At 44.8% G+C, this 18,169-nt stretch overlaps 1 protein-coding gene across 7 annotated transcripts in view; it reads right to left on the minus strand.

The window, feature by feature from the left end:
* The window catches only part of MAPKAPK5 (MAPK activated protein kinase 5), a 983,215-nt gene that overhangs the window by 594,825 nt on the left and 370,221 nt on the right, over nt 1–18,169 (minus strand). For all 7 annotated transcript variants that reach the window (XM_069619510.1, XM_069619509.1, XM_069619506.1 and 4 more), the window contains 2 exons: nt 16,350–16,439; nt 9,064–9,159 (listed from right to left, as the gene is read on the minus strand). In XM_069619510.1, the coding sequence (XP_069475611.1) occupies nt 9,064–9,159; nt 16,350–16,439 (186 nt within the window). The remainder of the gene's footprint in view (nt 1–9,063; nt 9,160–16,349; nt 16,440–18,169) is intronic.

An 18,169-nucleotide genomic window follows, 5' to 3' on the forward strand; every position in this document is an offset into this window, starting at 1 on the left:
CATTCACTATCAATGGCTGGTGGTGGTATAGCTCCGTTGTCAATCACTTCATATTCTTCCCATTGGCACGATGCATCTCCAGTCTCAAGTCCCTGCCAAACGGTTTGACAAGCAACATCTCTCGTTCGCTTCACTGTCTGTGTAGATCTAGTTCGTACACCCACTCGCAACTAGAGGACAGATTAGAAAAGGGATGTTCAGTTTAAACACAACTTACAGTATTGAACTATTAACAGTGAAAAACAACATAATATAGTGAACAGGACACTAACCTTCTTTTGCTTTCTTTTCTTTGAAACTTTCTTTCCTCGAACTTCAACATCTGGACGCTGTTGCTCCGACTCGTGTGTGCATGTCTCCACTTCCTCTTGCGCTGCAACGACTATATTTTCATGATAAGCACATCCATCACGCACTGACGCTCCATCGACTCCCTGAAACATAGAACTTTCATTATTATGTATAATAATATTGAAAACACAAAATGTACTTGGGGACCAATACCCACGTACATCTCAATAGCAAAACACGAATGAACGCTTTGTGTAGAACATTCAAACGACAATTATTCACGCATTGTTGATCTAGTTAGATGGAACTGTCAAGATCCATACCTCGGGCTCCTCATAGACTTCCATTGATGATATTATTGAAGATGATGCTTCAGTGACTCCCTGAAACACAGTAATTGCATTAGTATGGTTTTCTATTTTGATAAAAAGAACATAAAGTTTGTGCAGGCGTCAACGGCTCATCTAAATAGACCTGCACAAATGATCAGTTGTCTAAAATAAATAATGGATATCTAAATATGATTCGATTTGCTCGATCGTTGGAAGTGTCACCACCCAGAAATCTGCATCAACTACTAGGGGTGATGTTCTTGTAGAAGAAGCTCCGTCATCTCCCTGAAACATAGTACTTGCGTTAATAAAGAAGGAAGTATAGCGGATGTAATCAAGTCATATGATCTCGCTTGATCGAGCTGTCAGTATCCATACCTCGAAATGCATAAGAACATCAAGGGACGATGTGACTGCGGTGCACACTTCTGCAAGCTGTTGCGCCGACCCGTAACTGCACGCTCCCCCTTCTTCTTGGACTAATGCTCCATCGACTCCCTGAAACATAGGACTTTCATTAGTAATGAACACAATATTGAAAAAAGAAGACACATAGGAGGGCGACGACAGAAGGACATATCAATGGCTAAAAATGATAGAAACATTGTGTGTAACAATCACGCTACAAGAATGCAAGATCTGATGATCTCCATCGATGGAACTGTCCTGAAACGTACCTCGAGCATCTGAGTGACATCAACGGTAGTCGTCAATACGTTGGACTCCTCAGCATCTCCCTGAAAGACAGTACTTGAATTATTTTGGATAACAATAATTATAACTGAAAGCAAAGACCAGAGGACGAGTACAAGGGTGTACCATTAGGTAAAATAATTACACGATAAATTAAAACTATTGATTTACATGCCTAAAACAAGTCAGTGGCAGAATAGCCAAGTAAGATTACCCGATAGGTGCTTGAAGTGGCTGATGACTGCAATAACGACACGGATGGAGAATCTTCCGCCTTCATATTGAGTGGATACATAAATGGGGAAATTATTGTTAGCTAATGCTACACACTACCGCAAGGCCGAGAGATAAATACGTAAACTTGACTCACCAGTGGAGGGATGTGGACGAATAGAGTGGGAATAGCGGTTGAGAGCAATTTTCGCCTCGCTCGCGGTGTGTTCTTCTTTATTAGCAATGATGTGGAGTACATGTCAGAGGTAAAGTGCCTGCTGCAGATGCGGTATCGATCACCCCTCTTGTCCGCAAAGACTTCTAGGACTCTACTTTCAAGCTCAGAGGGTGGATATCCGCAATATCGGACCCATTCTCTTATCTGATCTATTGTCTTAGGGAAAACATGCATTATAGTACCTTCAGATTTATTATGGGTCTTCGAAGGACAACCGCCAATGGAACAGGCAGGCATTGTGGAAAGTTCTGAAAAGTAAAGATCAACAATTCTCTATGAATACCATTGTGTTAAAAAATTAAATACATAAAAGGTTCAATGCAAGGTATGTTTTGGTTCTTGGAACTATACACGTTATTCACATGCGGATAAGTATTTGAATAACTTTAAAAAAATACAAAAATAATTTCACTAAACTCAGAACATGTGACTAGTTCCTTGCATGTACTGTCTTGAACGAAAAGAAATTGGACGCAAAATGAGTATGGTACATGGCCTTACCTTGACGAGCAAACAGTTAGATGCAGGGATCAGAGTAGTTTCTTGTCGTAGAACAGGGAGCAGTTCACAGGTTGCAAACTGATGAGTTTGCTCAAAGTGGTCACGGAAGTTCACAGAGACGAAGAGCAGACAACCAGCACCTTCACGGGTTGACTAGCAAAGCGCAAAGAAGTTCTCATTAGAAATATGGAAGTGGGTTATAAAGAATTCGAAACAGGGGTGTGTTTGTGAATGAATGACGTGTATATGTCGTGGCATTATGCGGTTTGCAGGGGGGCGTCCCGCGTGAGGGGAGATGCTTGGCAGGAGACACGGGGTCTGGCGGTAGACATGGGAACAACAACCCATGCTCTATAGACCACTTTGAAGTGTACATGGTCTTTGGCACCTCTTGGCCTTTATCGCTCCCTGACAGCTCCACTTGCCAGCACAAGTACCCCGGTGCGAACTGCCTTTGATAGGGCGGGGGGTGGATTGGGGCGGTGGTCGTGCAGACAAGACACAGGAAGACTCGTGAATGGAGACACACTTATGTGGATTGCAGGGGGCCGTCCAGCGTGAGGGGAGATGCTTGGCAGGAGACACGGGGTCTGGCGGTAGACATGGGAACAACAACCCATGCTCTATAGACCACTTTGAAGTGTACATGGTCTTTGGCACCTCTTGGCCTTTATCGCTCCCTGACAGCTCCACTTGCCAGCACAAGTACCCCGGTGCGAACTGCCTTTGATAGGGCGGGGGGTGGATTGGGGCGGTGGTCGTGCAGACAAGACACAGGAAGACTCGTGAATGGAGACACACTTATGTGGATTGCAGGGGGCCGTCCAGCGTGAGGGGAGATGCTTGGCAGGAGACACGGGGTCTGGCGGTAGACATGGGAACAACAACCCATGCTCTATAGACCACTTTGAAGTGTACATGGTCTTTGGCACCTCTTGGCCTTTATCGCTCCCTGACAGCTCCACTTGCCAGCACAAGTACCCCGGTGCGAACTGCCTTTGATAGGGCGGGGGGTGGATTGGGGCGGTGGTCGTGCAGACAAGACACAGGAAGACTCGTGAATGGAGACACACTTATGTGGATTGCAGGGGGCCGTCCAGCGTGAGGGGAGATGCTTGGCAGGAGACACGGGGTCTGGCGGTAGACATGGGAACAACAACCCATGCTCTATAGACCACTTTGAAGTGTACATGGTCTTTGGCACCTCTTGGCCTTTATCGCTCCCTGACAGCTCCACTTGCCAGCGCAAGTACCCCGGTGCGGGCGGTGGTCGTGCAGACAAGACTCGTTTGCCGTAGGGCCTCACCAAGGAGAGGCCATCTAACTGCATGTAAGAGGCAGGCTGCAGGATCTAGTACATGGAAGGCAGGGGGGTGAGTTTATAAATACCTCAGCCTCCCAGGAGAATATATGGGTGCAGTTCACCCTGGAGACCCTGAACAAAGTGGTGTGGTAAGTATTTTTGGGGGAGGAGGCAAGGCCGGGAGGCTTGATGCCAACCCGCAAAATAACATATGTATGTCTGCTGCATATGGGTTCAACGGTTATGTGGATTGAAGGTGGGCGGCCAGCGTGAGGGAGGATGCTGGCCGGAGACATGTGGTGTGACAAGACAAGGCACAGGAAGACTATTCAATGGAGACACACTAGATTCATTTAAAAAATCAAAACAACCATTGTTAAAATATATGTTGGGTTTTATTTTAGATCTTAATTTCAATTGAACATAAATAATAAACATTACACATTGTAAAGTTGCGGTTGCAGCACATCCCGGGAAAAGCCGCGGTATTGTCCACTGTCGCTGGGGAAATGTTGTCTAATGGCAAGTACCGCACAGGCAGGTATTACTCTCCGAACGCGGTGTCCGAGCCTCCCGTGAAGCCACCAAGTGAAGCAACGATAGGCCACCAGCCTGTACCACCTGTGAAAATGAAAGATGCAAACTGTATTAAAATGACAACTTTCTTATCACTGTCGATTCAGGTACAAAAATGTCATTCTGCTTTGAAAAAAATTCTATCTAGAAAATGCACAACATGGAACCAATTTACATGCATTCGAATGATATGTAGATGTAGTTTTATATGTGGGAGACGACCATGAAATAGTAGTGGCATCACTGACATCACAACCAGAGTATACTTACTCGTTACTCGGATTACGCGGACGAACAGTGCCGCAAAGTTCGTGCATAAGCACCATCATCATCCTCAACACTGTCCGTGAGAGGCAGGCTTCCCTGAACTCTGGCAGCTCGGTGATGCATTGCGGACTTGGCTCGCCTTCCGAAATGTAGGCCAAGCACCCGGAATTTTCACGGCAGCAGCAGTTCTCCTCCTCAGTTGGCATTAGCTCGCAACGATTGCACGTGCACCAGGTGGAGACGCCGTCCATGCGACATGGTCCAGGCTCTTCATCCGTTGACTGGTCCTCCCAACTGCCGTCCGAATCCCCATCGTTTTCGCGTGCTTGCCTTTCCAGTAGTTCTTCCTCGGTGTACTCGGGCTCGTACATATACGGCATTATTGTAGCCATTGTGTGGTAAAGAAAGTAAAATAATTTATAGCGGTGGTACTGGTATCTGTTCACACGGGCTACAATCAACGAAGGTATTTGACCAGAGCACAGAAACGAGTCACAGAATACTCAAAGTAACACAGCGAGAGTAATGGAATCGAAAATCTGCTGCTGTGTGTTGTGAAACGGTGTGTTTATACTTATTGAGGAAAGAGGCGTCCTGCCGTTTCCATGGCGACACTTCATTAGCTGAGGCGCAGCGATTGTTGACACGAAACGTGCTTTGGCGTTGGGAAATGGGCGGTACGCGTCTGCTGATGTCAGGCTCGGGGGCGGGGGATTTGATTTAGTGCCGCAAAAGCAGGTGAGCCAGGGCGATGCGGCAAGTGATAGGATTATCATAAAATGGCGGCTGATTTCGAGTGCGTTAATGGACGAAAAGTCGGGTAAGGTCCATAGGAAAGTTTTCCACGATCTACCGAGTTATGCTTAAAAACACATGGCCGAACCGTAGGGACAATAAAAAAAAAGTCCCGGAACTCTCCTTTAATGACCTACAAAATTTCCTAGTAACGAAAAACACTCTCTCGAAATTTCAAATAGGTTTTAGGAAGCTTCTGGAATGTTCACACAATGCCACTCTAATTTCTCTTCTCCAGTGTCAAACCAAGGACAAAAACACAGGATCAATTTATATGGCAGCACTGGATTTGAGCGCAGCATTTGATACTGTGATTAGAGAAATACTGTGGGAAAAAATTATTCTTTTGGGAGTTCCGATACATATAATCTCCCTTATTGCACTCTTACATACTCTGACAACTTATAGGGTTCGTATTAACAACACTGGTACCCTGTCAGATCCCATTAATACTGCAATTGGGCTTAAACAGGGATGCTCACTTGCTGCAGTTTTGTTCAACCTCTATCTTGCAGACATGGATTGGTACTGGAGAGCTATAATATGTTATCTTGCCAGATTGAATCATCTAAAAATTAATTCTACCAGTTTTGCAGATGATATACTGTTGATAGATAAAACGCCATTCGGGCTACAGAATAAATTAAACTGCACATTTGAATATGCTCAAACCCATAATTTGAAGATAAATGAATCCAAATCACAGATTATTATCTTCGCTGATGGGAAATTGAGGACACAAAGTTTTAACTGGTCTATTGGCATGGTCAGTCTTCAAGAGGTGAAGAGAGTCAGGGACCTGGGATATGCTCTAACTGACCAGAACTCGATCAGATGGTGGAAGGAACTTATATATGAAAAGCTGAAGCCCTTAACTTCTCAGAGGTGTATTATTCAAGGAAAATACTGCAATTTTTCATTTCTACCGTTAGTTCAATTTTATTTACTCAAAATTGAACCTATTGTTTATTGTCTTGACATTTGCACCCCATCGATATTGATGATATGCTTGACAACGTTCAAGGCAAATTATGGAAAAAGACATTAGGGTTAGCAAAATCAATCCCTAATGATATTATCTGGCACGAATTTGGTCTATTACCTCTCTCAGTTAAAAGAAATAGGAGAATGCTCAACTATAAAAAGATGCTATCTCTGCAAAAAAATTAATTGTATCAATATTTAAAAATTATGATTACCTCAGGTTCCTCAATCTCCCTCACTAAATTTGTGAGGAAAATGGATATGATTTTGGAATTAATCAATGTGACTAAATAACATCTGATAGCATGTCTACCAGCGAATAAGAGGACATTTCGACTACTTTATTGGTGTATACAGTCTGATAGGATTGGTAACTACAAAGCCTTTAATGAATATGCCATATATAGAAGAAAATTGGGCGATTTACCAAGTTATATTTTACACTTCCCAGGTCTAGCAGAAAGGGACCTGTATTTACGCTTTAGGTTAAATCAATTACGTACCCTTGAACGTGTGAAAAATTGGGCCTGGTATAAAATGAAATTCTTGAACAAAAGCACTCACTGTCGATTTTGTGGTATGGTAAACCTGGCTGAGACCCTAAAACATCTAGTAATATTCTGTACAAGATTTGAATCTTTGAGAATCAGAGAATTTGGGAACTATTGGCATTCAGAAACACTGAATTTTAGAACTTTAATATGGAACAGATGCATGTGGGGTAAAAGTACTAATCTGATTATCAGGCTGACCAGAATTCTCGAGGTACTAATGCTGCAACTGTCACAGGTTGATATATGAAGAATACAATGATCATCTCCAATGTTACTTTGTCCACTTGAATTTGAAATATGTAAAGTATCCACATCTGTAACTGGCTTTGAAGAAATTGATAACAACTCATGATTAGAATTGGGTTGTCTTATTGATCAAGTTTTATTGGTTAAGTTTTACATGTGAATTATGTGGACAATGAAATTGATGTGTCAGAAATTCTAATTGAAATGCAATCTAAGAGTGGAACTAGAAATAGCTACTCAGGCTTATTTGTGTAGTATAAATTATTTTATAGAAACTTAAAGTTGATTTGCATATATAATATTAATAACGTAAAGTGATGTTTATATTCAAATTGAAAAATATTGTAAAGGTTATTTTGTTAAACACAATAGAATTTAAAGAAAAGATGCCCGCGAGGCACCCAGTCGACTCAATACCTTTTACATGAAGGGATGTCATTGCAGGGGACTGCATAAGAAGCCCCTTTGACACCAAAAAGTACCAAATTTAACAGGAAAAACCAAGGGGAACTAGAGTCACTAAACTAGGAATACTGACTTAAAAGTGACATACTCACGCACCTTTGCAATCTCCCGCCTAGGGGTTTGGTGAATGGACTTTTGCACTGAACTCTCTCTCTCGTGGGTCTCTGCTCCTTCTTTAAGTCTTCTATGGGTCTTTGCTGCTTTCTGGGCCCTGTGTGCAGACGCCTGGCTTTAGACAGGTTAACAATTAACCACTAACTTAACACAGAGAAATTGTATTTATTTATTTGTATAGTGCCGAACACCTCAGGCATCAGGGCGAAATCATGTACCTGGGGCCTGTGCGTGTTATGAAATTGTCCAGCTGTACTGAGACTTCAGTGAACATTCCATGGTCTTGTTAGGTCAGTTTCTGTATTTTTACCTGTAGATTCTTTAGTGATTTCATCTGCACAAATTCAGAATTGAGAACAGATACAATATATTGGGTGGTCTGTCGCCTATTATGGAAAACTCAAAAATAACCTAATCTTCTGGAGGGGTGCCTTGACTGCTCTGGCCATTCTTCAAGCTGGAGAGGCGAAAATGCACTGTAAGCCATGAGGGTTGCTAAATGTTGACAACAGAAATGCATCTTAAGAATAAAATCACACAATGCATTATTTACCACCATTACTCCTTGCAAGCGATCTACCATCCGAACACTAGTTTCCTTCTGCACATGCAAAGAGGGATGGGAGGGTGATGGCAGTGGGGGGAAAAAAAGGTCAAGAAAAAAATCCTGCTGAGACGCTCTGTGATTGTTTTAGACTCTGCCAAAACCCAGGAGAACTTGCTAATATCAGGCTACTGTTTTATTACAAGGTGCTTCTCCTATGGGCTTGAATTTGTACCCACCACACTGACAATGCAAGTCACTTGTTAAAAAAATAAACAGCCCAAAACATCAGCTCTCGCCTTCTTCACAGTGGAGATTGGTGCAGTACAAAAGCCTATTAGCATAACACTGGGCAAAACGTCTCCAGTGTTTCACTTAACAAGGGAACACAACAACCTCTGAAATAGAGCTAAAGTCACCGATACACATCTGGACACGTAATCAGTTCTACTGAGGAAAACCATTAATTTTCTTGCATTGACATGAGTAAATTGTGCTCCTTAAATGCCATTAATATTGCAGCACCAGAAGGGTTTTATTACCACCTTGTAAACTGCAAAGGATGGTGGAAAGTTCCTGCGTTTTGCAGGTTCATGTTATTCAAACTCATCTGCTATGCAGCATTATAAATAACTATCAGAATCGGCAATGTTCTTCCCATGTGTGGAACTCAATAACAAGTTTGAATTTCGACCAAAACCGCACTAGTGAGGCAATAAGGATCATGTACTGCTTCTTTTGCTTATGGATACGTGGACTGAAGCCTAGATGTGCAACATGTTTCTTACTTAAAAAACGGATCTTCAAGAGAGTACAAACATTTTAGATTTAGATTAAAACCAGCATTTTAAATTACAGCCATCAAAGCAAGCTTTCCATGTAATCCACAGCCAATGCTAACTGCATAATTCCAGGAAGATAAATGCCCACATACATTACGTTATTACCTGAGGTGCTACATAGTATGGCGTGAACTGTGGAGTCATTAGATCACCTTGGTCAATTTTGGCAAATCCAAAATCACACAATTTCACTGGTGCTTCCTAGAAAGCAGACAAAAAAGGCAGTGGTTTTACTATGCATGATCTATAGGTTTTCTTTTAATTATTTATTTTAAAAATGGCTGGCTGACAAAATATTAATTCTAATCACAGTAGCCTATAGTATTATTTCAGTAGGCTTTATCAATGGAAACTGTATACATGCGAGGATCAACGGAACTTAATTCTCTCACTTATTTTCAACCAAGGGAAAGCTCAATTGATTTTCCAAAAGATTCTGATCCCAAGCCCACGGTCTATTTTAAGTAGATATTTGCACAAAGGGCCAAAGTTTGCTCCTACTGCCAGCCATTTTACAATTCAAGCAAGAAAACAGCAAATGTTTTCCATATCCACGGCAAGAAACACAAATTTCTTGCTGTATCACCTCTGACTTTCACTGTACTTACAGCAATAACAAGCTATAATCTGGGATATATTACTCACCGTAATCGCATTTCTGATGCTTGTATCTGCTTAGATTCACATTCTATGCATAGGCCAACATCTAGTGGAAGCTGCAGAGTATTACAGTTGTTTTCGGAACTCGAAAAGGGACGTCGACAGGGTGTGCCAGTAATACCATCCCTAGTGCGACGTCCACTGTACACATGGTGCTTCACGCATTGTCGTCCTCCGATTGTGTCTGACATGAGGTTGCATGAAGGGTAGCGTGAGTAAAGGTGTAGTAAAGCAGATCATACATCAGATAAAGCCCAGAAACATTTATGCACCTTCAACTCCAGGGGAGGAAACGTGGGCGCGTGTGAATTCGAGCAGGTACAAGAATCCAAAATACGATTACGGTGAGTAATGTATCCCTTCTGAGGCTTGTGCAACCTGCTTAGATCACATGCTATGCATAGATTAGCGAGCAGTGTTTGGAGAAAGTGGTGGATTGTGAGAAGGTACGGCGGCAAATATATGTTTTAGCACCGCTTGTCCCACCTGGGCATCTGCTTTAGAGCGAGTGTCAAAGCAGTAGTGCTGAGTAATGTATGTACTGAACTCAATATCGCTGCTTTGCAAATGCGTGCAGCGGGATGTTTGCAATAAAAGCCAAAGTAGCACCTGTACCCCTATGAGAGTGAGCTCTTGGTGTGAAACGCAGTGTTTTGCTTGATAGAGAGTAGCTGAGCTGCATGCATCTGACTATCCATCTGGAGATGGCGTTTTTGGAAATGCGGTCTCCTTCCCAGTCTGGATCTATGGAGACAAACAGGTGGTCTGTTTTCCTTAGTGGTCTGGTCTGGTTTACAGGACCGCTGGATGTAGTATGGAGAAGAAACTCCATACTACATCCAGTGTATGGAGTTTCTTCTCAGCTGAGCTTGTTGGGTTTTGAAAGAAAGCTGGTAGTTCGATGGCCTGATTGACATGGAACTTGGAAATTAACTTAGGTGAAAACCTAGGGTACGTTCTTAATACCAATTTGTCTTTGTGGATCCCAAAGAAAGGATTTTGCACTGACAAAGCTTGCAGTTCATGGACTCTCCTTATGGAGGTGATAGCCACCAAGAAAGTGTCATGAACCATCGGACGCGTCCTTTCTGGACTTCCTGGTCCCTGACCCATAAGGGCTTGCACTCAACAGTACTCCCTACATGGCCGCCGAATGCGGAATACTGTTTAGCAGTATCCGCGCCGTACGCATTACGTTCTATAAAGCGGACACGCCCCTGTGGCTCTGCGCGTCTCAGCGCTACCGCTTGCTGTGGCTAGACGTGTGCTGCCGTAGTTTGCTTGTGTTTCTCCTTTGATTTCTGGCTCCCCTAATTTCCTCCTCCTTCATTCCCCTTCCTTTTTTCCTCCTTGCATCCTGGATCTCTGTGCACTCGTCTTCCATGTGCACTCTTTACTGTTTTCCTGGATTTCCTCGGACTTCCCGGACATCTGAACGTTCCCAGGACTCGGTCCGCTGAACGCAAGCTGGAACCCGAGGACCTGCACTCAGGGTTTTACAAGACCCGAACTCTACGAAAGAAAACTCCATCGAAGAACTCCCACAAACAACAAAGACAGGTGAGAAGGGGGAAACCTGTGACATAAAGCAGTTATATGTGTGAGGTGTTTAAGGCTTGATTTAGACTCAACGGGGGGGGGGGGGGGGGGTTACCATGAGCTTTGTTAGTACTACATTGGGGTCCCAGCCTGGAGGTGGGTTTGAAATAAGAGGGTGGAGTCTTTACTGCCTCCATGAATGCCTACATGACTGAGGTTTTTCCACTGTGACACCTAACTGCGAATTGGTGTACGCAGATTGAGCCGCAAGGTGAACCTTTATTAAGTTAAATACTAGCCCTGAGTCTAGTAAGTGAAGCATGTAATGAAGAATGTATGATGGAGTACATTCTATTGGGTTTATTTGTTTTGACTGGCACCACATTACCAATCTTCTCCACATGTTGAAATAACAGTGTCTGGTGTTTGGTTTACGTGCCTCTGAGAATGTCCATACACCTTTGAGGTAGATTTAGATGTCCAAACTCTGACTTCAAGAGCCAAACTGCCAAGTTTATAGAGTGAGGTTGAGGGTGTTATGTTGCCCCCCCCCTTGCTGAGTGAGCATGTTGAACGGGCACAGGAGTTTGATCAGGTCGCACATCGCCAGTTTACGCAGATGTGGATACCAAGGTTGCCTTGCCCACATAGGAGCAACTAGGATTAATGTCATGTGTTCCTTGTAAATCTTTTTGTCCACTTTGCTCATTAGTGAAGTTGGGGAAAAAGCGTAGGCAAATTTCCCTGACCAACTCATCCACAGGGCGTTCCCCCTTGGAGTCGTGTTGAGGAAACCTGGATGCAAAGTCTGGCCATTGTTTGTTTTCTATTGTTGCAACTAGAGAGGGGTAGCCCCACTGAGCGAAAATGTAATCTACAATGTTTTTGTCGACCTGCCATTGGTGCTCTTCTAGCAGAGGATCTCTGCTTAGTGAGTCCGCCAGAGTATTGAGTTCCCCTGGACCATGTTGAAATGTTAGGAACATGCCCCACTTGAGTGCCCACTTTCTGTAATAGCCTGAACAGATTTGGAGAATGTGTGCCTCCCCAGACCCCCCCCCCGCTTGTTTGTATAGAACATTGCAGTGGTGCTGTCTGTGAGGATTTGTACTGATTGATTTGTCAGTTGTACTTCAAAGGCTTGGAGCGCTATGAGCACTGCTAGTAGTTCCAGCAGGTTGATGTTCTGTGCTGCGATTTGTGTCTACAGACCATGCGCTGTGAGATGAAGGTGATGGGCCCCCCCCCCTACTCGGTGAGAGATGAGTCTGTTGTAACAACTGCTTGCACTGCCGGGTCTTGGAAAGGTTTTCCCCTTCAACAGATTCTCCTTCGTCCACGAGCGTAGAGCTTGTACGAAGGTCGGCGATATGACAACTAGATCGTCCCACTGACCGCTTGCCTGAGACCACTGTTTCGCCAACCACTTTTGCATTGGGCGCATGCACAATCGTGAGTGTGGGACCAGGTAAATGCATGATGCCATCATCCCGAGCAAGCGCATTGCTTTGTGTATGGTCATCTGGCGACCGGCTAGATACTAAGGTATTTGCAGCAGTATGTTCTGTACTCTTTCCTTTGATGGAAAGACTAGACCCTCTTCTGTTTTTATGACAGCTCCCAAGAACTGCTTGGTCTTGTTTGGTACAAGGCTTGACTTTTTCTCGTTGATTGAGAAAACCAATTGGAAAAGTAGATTGATCGTTATTTGGGCATTTTGCTTGAAAATTTGGGGTGTTTCCCCTGTGATCAGCCAGTCGTCCAGGTAAGGGTACACTGGGATTGACACTCTGCGTAGGTGCGCAGCCACCACCGCCAGTAGCATGGCGAATACCCTTGGAATGGATGCTATGCCAAATGGCACCTTGAATTGGTAGTGCGGATTTGCTATCTTGAAAAGCAAGAATCTGTGCGCTGGGAACATTGAACTATGAATGCATGCATCTTCCATATCCAATGTTGCCATGTAGTCCCCCCACTTTAGCAGTGGGATTACTTCCGGTGTGTTGTCAAGCAGAATTTCTGTGGCATAGGTGTTTGCAGGGTGCAGATCTAATACATGGCGCACCGTGAGATCTTTTATCGGCACAAGGAAGTACATTTAATAGATACCCTTGTTTACCTGGTTCGCCGGGACGACTTCTACAGCGTCCTTTAATAGCAGCACTGCCACCTCTTCCAATAGGATGCGCTGTTCTTCTTTGGAGGTGGTCCTTTGTTTTAGGGGATGGTTGGTGGTTTGCTGTAGCAGTCCTATACAATAACCGCCCGTCCCGGTTGAAAGTACCCACTTGTCTGAGGTGGTTCCCTCCCATACGTGCATTAAGTTTGATATGCGTCCTACAAATGGAGTGGCATGGGAGGGAACCAGTAGCCGGTGGTCATTGTTTGAGGAGTGTTGAGCCACCTCTGGAAGAGGAGGATCTACCCCTGGCCCAAGATCTTCTCTGTCCCCTTTGAACACCTTGCGAAGACTGCCCCTGTGGTGGGCCCCAGGACGAGCTATGGCTCTGGTTGTAGCCTGACCCCCCCCCCCCCGTTGTGAGTTTTGCCCCCTAAAGCGGCAAAAATAACCTCTTTGACAGTGGGGTTTATTAGTAAGTTGGCCCTGTGACTTTAAGGTGTCATACTCTTCTTTGGCACTCTTGAGGGCGTCTTCCACTGCCTTGCCAAACAAGATATTTTGTCCTGTTAAGAAGAGTAGCCTGTGTCTCGAATTTAAAGCCAGACTGGCATAGCCATGTATGGCGTTGGATAAGCGTGCCCTCAGCTATTATCCTCACCGCATTGTCAGCTGCATCTAGATTATTCTTGAGAATGCACTTTGCAACAGCTTTCCCTTCTGCAATGGAGAGAGGGAGTTGTGATTTAAGGGGCTCTGGGGATGACGCTATCTGTTTGGCCAATTCGTCCCACTTACGACAGTTGTAGATGGCCAGTAAAGTGGTGCTAATAGCAATCCGCGCCTGGTAAACTGCGGAGGAGGCTATTTTCCTACCAAAAGTATACATTTTTTAGTTTTCTTTGTCTGGGGGTGTTTCTGAAGAGGCTAGAGTTGTTCCCGCTCTTTTTCTAGTGGTTGTAACCACCAATGAATCAGGTTTTAATTGACCCTTGATGCAAAGGGGGTCTGATGGAGCTGGCTGGAAGACTTTTTCAATGGGTGGGTTTACAGCCAGTGTTAAGTTTGGGTTTACTAAGGAGGGTTGAATTCACCTCTGTACAGATTGGAGAATTGGAATGAATTGGGTAGCGGACTTTTTGTCTCCCAAGATGTTTTCAACAAGGTCTTTGTCTACGTGGGTTTCCTGTGCATCTATATTGAAATGTTCTACTGCTTTTAGAAGCATATAATTATAGTGAATTTGATTGTCAACCAGCGAGTTTGCCACTGGTGGGTCTGCTTGATCTGGCTATTGTATGGCGTAGACATCCTCATAAAACTGGTTTACATCCCCACATCCCCACGTCCCCTTGGTCTTCGGTGTCCGTGTATGTTCCAGTGTCCTTTAAGTCCTGAGTGGAGTCATAGTAAGAAAGCTGCCCTGGGTCCTGCTGAGGGGAGGGTGCTTGCTTGGTGTCTATACAGCCTTTTTTGGTGGGGAGGTTGTGTAGGTGCGGCCCCACTAGGTGGAGGAGTGCCCTGAAGGTTTACTAAAACCTCTGGATGGTTGTCAAAGAAATTGGTTAATCAGGACATACGTCTCATGACCCTATCAATTTGTCCTGCAGACCACTCGGATGAACTTGGAATGACAGATGGAGTAGGAGGGGTGGGTGTTGGCTCAGGTGCAGGGTGTTTCTTGTGCCTCATAGCCCCGGAAATGGTCCTCTCCCCCTAGGTCATAGTCCCTAAACTACAGCCCTCCTTTTGCTTACAGGACTTGTGGTTGCTCGACGTCCGACCCTTTAGTAACTTGTCCGGGACGTGTTTTTTGATGCGCTCAGACATTTCTGAGGTGTGTGAAGACTTCACAGGGGCCTTCGACAAGTCTTTCGACTGTCGGTTATCGGCATGCATTTTGGGAAGTTGACGCGTCTTTCGTGGCTCGTTCGCCGAGTGTGTGGGCTTTGTGGTTTTGGACACAGAGTCAGAACCTGACTTTTCTGTTGATTTCGGGGGCCTGTCGTGAGGAAAGCATGATGGCCCAGGGGACAGGGAACACTCGGACCTCTCCCGACGCCGTGTGTGGCCTTCCGGTCGGCGTTGAGGTTGACTTTGGCCCGTGGGATGTGTGCTTTGTGTAATGTTATATGTTCATGCCAGTGCCACCTGGTGTCAACCCCATAGCAGAGCCGCCAGCCTGCCTGATGAGGTTGTGGGCTTGCACGAGGGCATCAGACGGATCCCGTTCGCCTTCATCGGCACTTAAGACGCAGATGCTGCCATCACTGGAGGCACCCTCAACAACCATGGCGGCTTCGGCCTACATGCCGTGGTGGGCCCAGCGCTTTGCCTTGCGATCCTTAAGAGTCTTGGGCTTGAAGAGCTGCAGTGGCCTTCATTATGGTCCCTTGAAAGACAGAGGTTGCACACCCGGTGCAAGTCTTTCCAGGGAAATTTTCGATAGCAAGATGGGCACAATTTAAATGGTGTATTCTCCATTGTGTATGGGGAAGGCAGCCTGGTAAATAAGGCGGGTAAAGGGGGAAATATGCATCCTCTTGGGGAAAACTAAGAAATTAACCATCCCCCCACTCTCCCTACTATGAGGGCCGAGGCCCGGAACCGCCTTCCGAGAACGTCTGAAGAGTTTGTCGAGCGGGTTGAGCAGCCGTCGGCGAAGGTTGTCCTCGAAGCAGTCGGTGAAGTTCTTGAAGGGGAACAGCTAAGAAAGGACTGTAAGAGTAAACTCGATTTAATTAATTTTACTAAATAATGGCGTTAGCCAGATAGAACTCTGCTTTGAGCGACCGACAATGATGGCAGAAAGAAACAAATCTGAGGGACCTCGATGCATGAAGCAACATGGGTACAGTGGACGTCACACTAGGGATAGTATTACTGGCAAGCCCCGTCGACGTCCCTTTGACTTTCGAAAACAACTGTAATACTCTGCAGCTTCCACTAGATGTCAGCCTATGCATAGCATGTGATCTAAGCAGATTCCACAAGCCTCAGAAATATTGATATAGGCTACACTTAAGCACCAACAAACCATTAACATAATACAAAAAGTGTACAATCTTACCAAGGAATTGTCTTTGAAGAGAAGATTTTCCGGCTTCAGGTCTCTATGTGCAATGTTTAAACAATGACAGTGCTTCAAGGCTGAAGCAATCTGAAAAAGTAAGAATCCCAGGTCAATTTGCATAATCATTTCTGGATAGATGAGTACATGCGGAAAAGGAAATAAAAAAGTAGAAATATCAATCATGCACTGTATGACATAGAAAAAGATCAACTTGTTAAACTACTCATTGTACATGATTGAATTTGCTCACACCACCACCACAATGAAAGTGATTATACATACTCGTATGTAATTTAGGGTCTTTCAAATAAGTCTATACACAGATTACAAACTTTTTGGAAATCCACTATGCCATGTTGAGGAACCAAACAGGAAAACTGACTGTGTAATGCTATGCTACGCAACACATCATGTATATTTCTTATACTGGTTTGGCTAATGTTAGGAAAGGTAGGTGGGTTTAAATGCCAATCAAGTGAACATTCATTTTAACAGGGGAGGGCCTGTAATATTGTTCAATCCGAACAAGCTTGTCTTCCTCCCTTATTCCACCTCTTCATATTGGTACCAATTCATTAGCAGGAAACTATTGCAGATCAGTCTTTATAGTGTGCTAGATGGCTTCCTCTGTACATCTCGCATAGATATTTTTCTGCACTCTATAAGAAGGCATTTGTCAAGCCTAGGGCGGTGGCAGGGGAAAAGGTGTTCTTATAGCATGTTTGGGTGTAGCAAGTATGAGCTTTGTGTTTGTTAGGGTAGAATAATCAGGTTACTCACCGTAGTGACCCACCTTACTCCTAGTCCATAGTCCCCTTTCCTCCATACTTATGGGACATCTCTCTGTCCTGTGGGACGGGACCGGAGCACTTTGTAAAAAGCAGCCAAACATTTTTTTCAAAAATTTTTCCTTCCTCCCTTTCTTGCGCGGGGCCCGGCACGCGGCCGTAAAGCCGCCCACCTTGGCTCCGCCCTGTGCACCGCCCATCAGTCCTTTTCTATTGCTAGGTCAAAGACCAATTAACAATAACAGAGGAACCTTATTAGAGGGGACGGCGGGCGTATGGAGGAAAGGGGACTATGGACTAGGAGTAAGGTGGTCACTACAGTGAGTAACCCGATTATACTCCTACGTCCCGTCCCCTTTCCTCCATACTTATGGGAGATTCGCAAGCACTCCTAACAGGAACTACGGGTGGATGGAAATACCCATTAATGAAAAAGGTTCTTCAGCACAGCCTGACCAAACTGAGCATCAGCTCTCGAGCTCATGTCAAGACAATGCTTACAAAAAGCAGATGGAGAGGCCCAAGTAGCTGCCCTAGCAATGGACTCCCAGGGGACATAGTTCTGAAAAGTACCACGGCCGCTTTGCCCCGCACCAGGTGTGCATGAATACCTTTAGGAGGTTTCAGCCCTTGGACGGTGAAAGACTCCGTAATGCAGGCGGCGATCCACCGGGAAATAGTCACCTTAGATGCCTGCTTACCCTGAGGGTTACCAAAAGTCACAAATTGTTGAGAAGAACTCCTAAGCTCAGATGTTCTGTCCAGATAGAACTTAAGAGCCCTTCTGACATTGATACAATGCAGAACCCTTTCTGCCTCTGAGGTAGGGTTCGGAAAAAAATCGACTGATTCAGATGGAAATCATTTACCACCTTCGGCAGGAAACCAGGATTCGTCCGTAGGACAACCTTATCCTTGTGAAAGACCAAGAAGGGATGCTCCACCGTCAAGGCCTGGTGCTCACTCACCCGCCTTGCTGACGTAACGGCGACCAAAAAGGACACTTTCCAGGATAGGTACTTGAGGTCC

The sequence above is a fragment of the Ambystoma mexicanum genome, chromosome 10, assembly GCF_040938575.1.
Source record: "Ambystoma mexicanum isolate Mex_15411 chromosome 10, UKY_AmexF1_1, whole genome shotgun sequence".
NCBI lineage: Eukaryota > Metazoa > Chordata > Amphibia > Caudata > Ambystomatidae > Ambystoma > Ambystoma mexicanum.